At 59.7% G+C, this 3,386-nt stretch overlaps 1 protein-coding gene across 1 annotated transcript; it reads left to right on the top strand.

Moving 5' to 3' along the window:
• The first annotated feature begins 1,592 nt into the window (after positions 1–1,592).
• Positions 1,593–2,732, top strand: LOC148216907 (G protein-coupled receptor 151 protein-like). The gene has a single exon (XM_088130292.1). It carries the CDS (start codon positions 1,593–1,595, stop codon positions 2,730–2,732), a length of 1,140 nt encoding a protein of 379 aa, XP_087986418.1.
• Positions 2,733–3,386: the final 654 nt, after the last annotated feature.

A 3,386-nucleotide genomic window follows, 5' to 3' on the forward strand; every position in this document is an offset into this window, starting at 1 on the left:
AAACAAAACCCTAAGATTATGCCAACAAGTAATGGCAAAACAATGCAAATGCATGAAGAATTTGAAGTAATAACAGGAAACACCTGTTAGGGGTGTCAAAATGGCAACACATCCCTTGCTGAGATGGCCAGCTATAGAAAATAAATAAACAAACAAACAAACTTTCATGTGTTACTCAAGATGTTGGGCAAGATGACCTGTAAGTTCCTTTCCTGTATTTAGCATTCTGCACCACATACCAAGGTAGTGTTTCAATTAAATTTTACTTAAACCCAATACAGGAAAACTGGATTGGGTGAACCATCCATTAATGATAGATAAAAGGTTGACCCATAGGTTGAACACAACCTATGAAATTGTGAGTGCAAGAAGAGATAAAGAGAGGAAAAAGGAGAATGCCTAGTTTAGCTAGACCAGAATAATATGTAGACTTTGATTTGTAATACAAAATGCAGCATTCAGCCCCCTCCAAATGAAAACATTCTGGGGGAAGGCAGGTGAGTTTAAGTCAAAGGGGAAAAAAAGAGAACATGATACAAATTTACTGAATGGTGAATATGATGGAGAAAATGAATAGTCATTCCTGTCTCCTTTCCCCGCAGAATTCAATCAATCAAGAAAAACAAGTCATCGCACTAGACACAATTTAGTTTATGGAATTTGATTCTCCATCATTGAGATGTTAGGCAGATTGATACAGACAATTTCTAGTTAACAGCCACGGTAACGGAATGGGAACAATCTGCTTTTTGAAGAAGTATTTAGGGAGGGGACATGACAACTGGGGACAACTGGAATCCCCCAGTCAGCCGCGCATCTGGGATTAGAGCATCTGCAGCTTTTGAAACTGTCCCCTCGCTTTCTCCCCATTAATTCCAGCGCTGAAGAGACGTGGATGAGCTGAACAGTTAAACGGTTGGACGGCAGGGACAGCAGCGGGAGGGGGTTTGAGTTTCAGCACCACGCCGCGTGAACAGCTCCACAGCCCGGAGACCGGCGCTCCTCTCCCCCTCTCTCTTTGTGAAGTCCTGGCCTTGGCGGGTGGGGCGCACTGTGTGTGCGCGCGTTTGCCGGTGGCAAAAGGCGATCGTGGGAATTAGAGGCCAAGGCTCTTGGAGGGCACCAGGGGGGAGAGGGCTGGGCTATTTGCTCCCGAGGCGCCTCGCCGGCTCGGAATGGGGCGGCCCCTTCGCTCCTCTGCCCCAGCGCTGCGCTGCCTGCCGCCTTGCCCACCCGCGCTGTCCCCCTCCCTCGCCGGCTCCAGACGCCTCCTTTGCTCACCTGCTCCTGGGGCGGCGCTAAGCTTCTCCCGCCAGCGGCACAGGGTGGCGGGAGGCGCCTTCCCCGAGTGGAAGGAAGCGCGCCGGTGCCGCGGGTCCCGCTCCAGCGCCGGGCGAAGGCTCTGCTGCCGAAAAAGGGGGAGCCGGCCCCTCCGCCGCCCTGCCTGAAGGGAGAGGGAAGCGGGGGAAGGCACGCCCCTTCTGGAAGCGCCCCCGCCTCGAGCCGGGCCAGCCAGCCTCCTCCGCGCGTCTTCTTTCGCTCGCCCCGACGGCGCGCGGGACCCGCTTGGGGAGGCAGAGCGTTCCGCGACCATGAACAGCAGCTCCCAGACAGCCCTCTCCGCCGGCGGAGGCCCCGAGGGGGGCGCGGCGCTCGCGGGGGCGCTACCCTCGCTGTTGGCCGCGGTCGTCGTGGCAAGCCTGACCGGCAACCTGCTGCTGCTGGCCGCGCTCGCCTACCAGCTGCGCCGAGGGACGGCCTCCGGGGCCCACGCCTTGGCGCTCAACCTGTGCGCGGCAGACCTGACCCTGAGCCTCTACTGCCTGCCGCCCCGCATCGTCGCCTACGCCCGGGGCTCGTGGCTCCTGGGCGGCTTCGTCTGCAGGACTGCGGACTGGCTGCTGCACGGCTGCTTGGTGGCCAAGAGCCTCACCTGGGCGGCGGTGGGCCACGCCCGTCGGAAGGAAGCGGTCTCTGCCCGGTCCACCTCGCCCTCCCAGGGCCCGGGCAGGAGCGGGAGGCGCCTGGCGGCGGTGCTGGCGTCGCTCTGGGCCGCCGCGCTGCTCCTGCCGCTGCCCCACCTGCTCTTCTCCCGAGTGGGGCCCGGGGAGCTGCGCGGGCGCCTCTGCTGTGACCTCATGGCCCCGGCGCACGCGAGCCGCTTCATGGACGTCTTCAGCAAGGCCTACCCGCTGCTGGCCTGCCTGGTGCCCTTGGGCTTCACCTGCTCCTGCTACTGGAGGGCCCTCCGCGGCCTGGGCCCCGGGAAGCCCCGGCTGGCTAAGGCCGGGCTGCAGAAGCGCAAGGGCACGTGGGTGCTGCTGGGCCTCACCCTCCTCTTCCACGCGACCTGGCTGCCGGCCTGGACGGCCTGGATGTGGAAGCGGCACCGCGCTCTGGGGGAGGGCGGCCCGCCGCCGGCCTTGGCCTTTGCCGCCGACCTGTTGCTTGGCCTCAACGGCGCGCTCGGCCCTGGCCTCTTCCTGCGCAGCGCTGACGAGCTGCACCGAGGGCTGCGCCACGTCTGGCGGGTGCTGACGTGCGGCGGCGGCCCAGCCGAGGAGGGCGCCCAGAGCAGCGGGCGGGCAGGTGCCGCGGGCGGGCGAACCCGGCTGTCTTTGCCGGCGGAGAGCATCCTCCCCGACGTGGAGCATTTCTGGAAGGACCGGAAGAGCATAGCTGCTGGGGAAGAGAGCGACCCGGTGCCCTGGGAGCACCAGAGCGACCCGTGAAGGAAGCGGGAGTGGGGGGCTGGGCGGTCGCTCATTCTTTCTGCCCTGCTTCTGCACCAGCTTGGCCCTGGGTGGCCTTCCACCAGGTCTGGTCAGCTGCTTAAGCATCTCCAGGTGGGCCTGATTGTGGCTCCCATCATGCTGGCTGGGGAAGATGGGAGTCCTGGGCATTCCAACTGGGGATCCGCTGTAGCGTTTGCTTCCAACTTAACTCCTTTGTAGAGGTCTGACCCAATGCTTTTCTTCACCTGCTAATGCAGTTCCCCCACAGCCACGCTCCATCCACCACCACAGGTTCTTCATATTCATATTCACACTCTTTAGAAGCTTTTGAATCTCCTCTAGCCTGGCCCTACCCCCCCCCCCCCATTAAAACTCTCTGCTACTTTACCACCCCTGCCCCGGTGGCAAATTATACTTGAATCAATGATAGATACATGCTTAGGGGACACCCAGCTGGTCTATTTCATTATTGCTCTGGAACCTTGGTGAATTTTTCTGTTTCTCTCTGATTTCAGGTTCCAAAGCCTGCAATTTTGGCATACTGACATTGGCAGTTGTGAGCATCCCCTCAAATCCGACAATTGTTGTGGACCCCCCAAAGCGTTCCATAAATGCCATCCGTTTATCCCTCACAACATCATTCTCAGTGAC

This window comes from Python bivittatus, unplaced genomic scaffold, assembly GCF_059951505.1.
Source record: "Python bivittatus isolate LINGU-HERP-01145 unplaced genomic scaffold, Pbiv_v1 ctg000070_np1212, whole genome shotgun sequence".
Classification (NCBI taxonomy): domain Eukaryota; kingdom Metazoa; phylum Chordata; class Lepidosauria; order Squamata; family Pythonidae; genus Python; species Python bivittatus.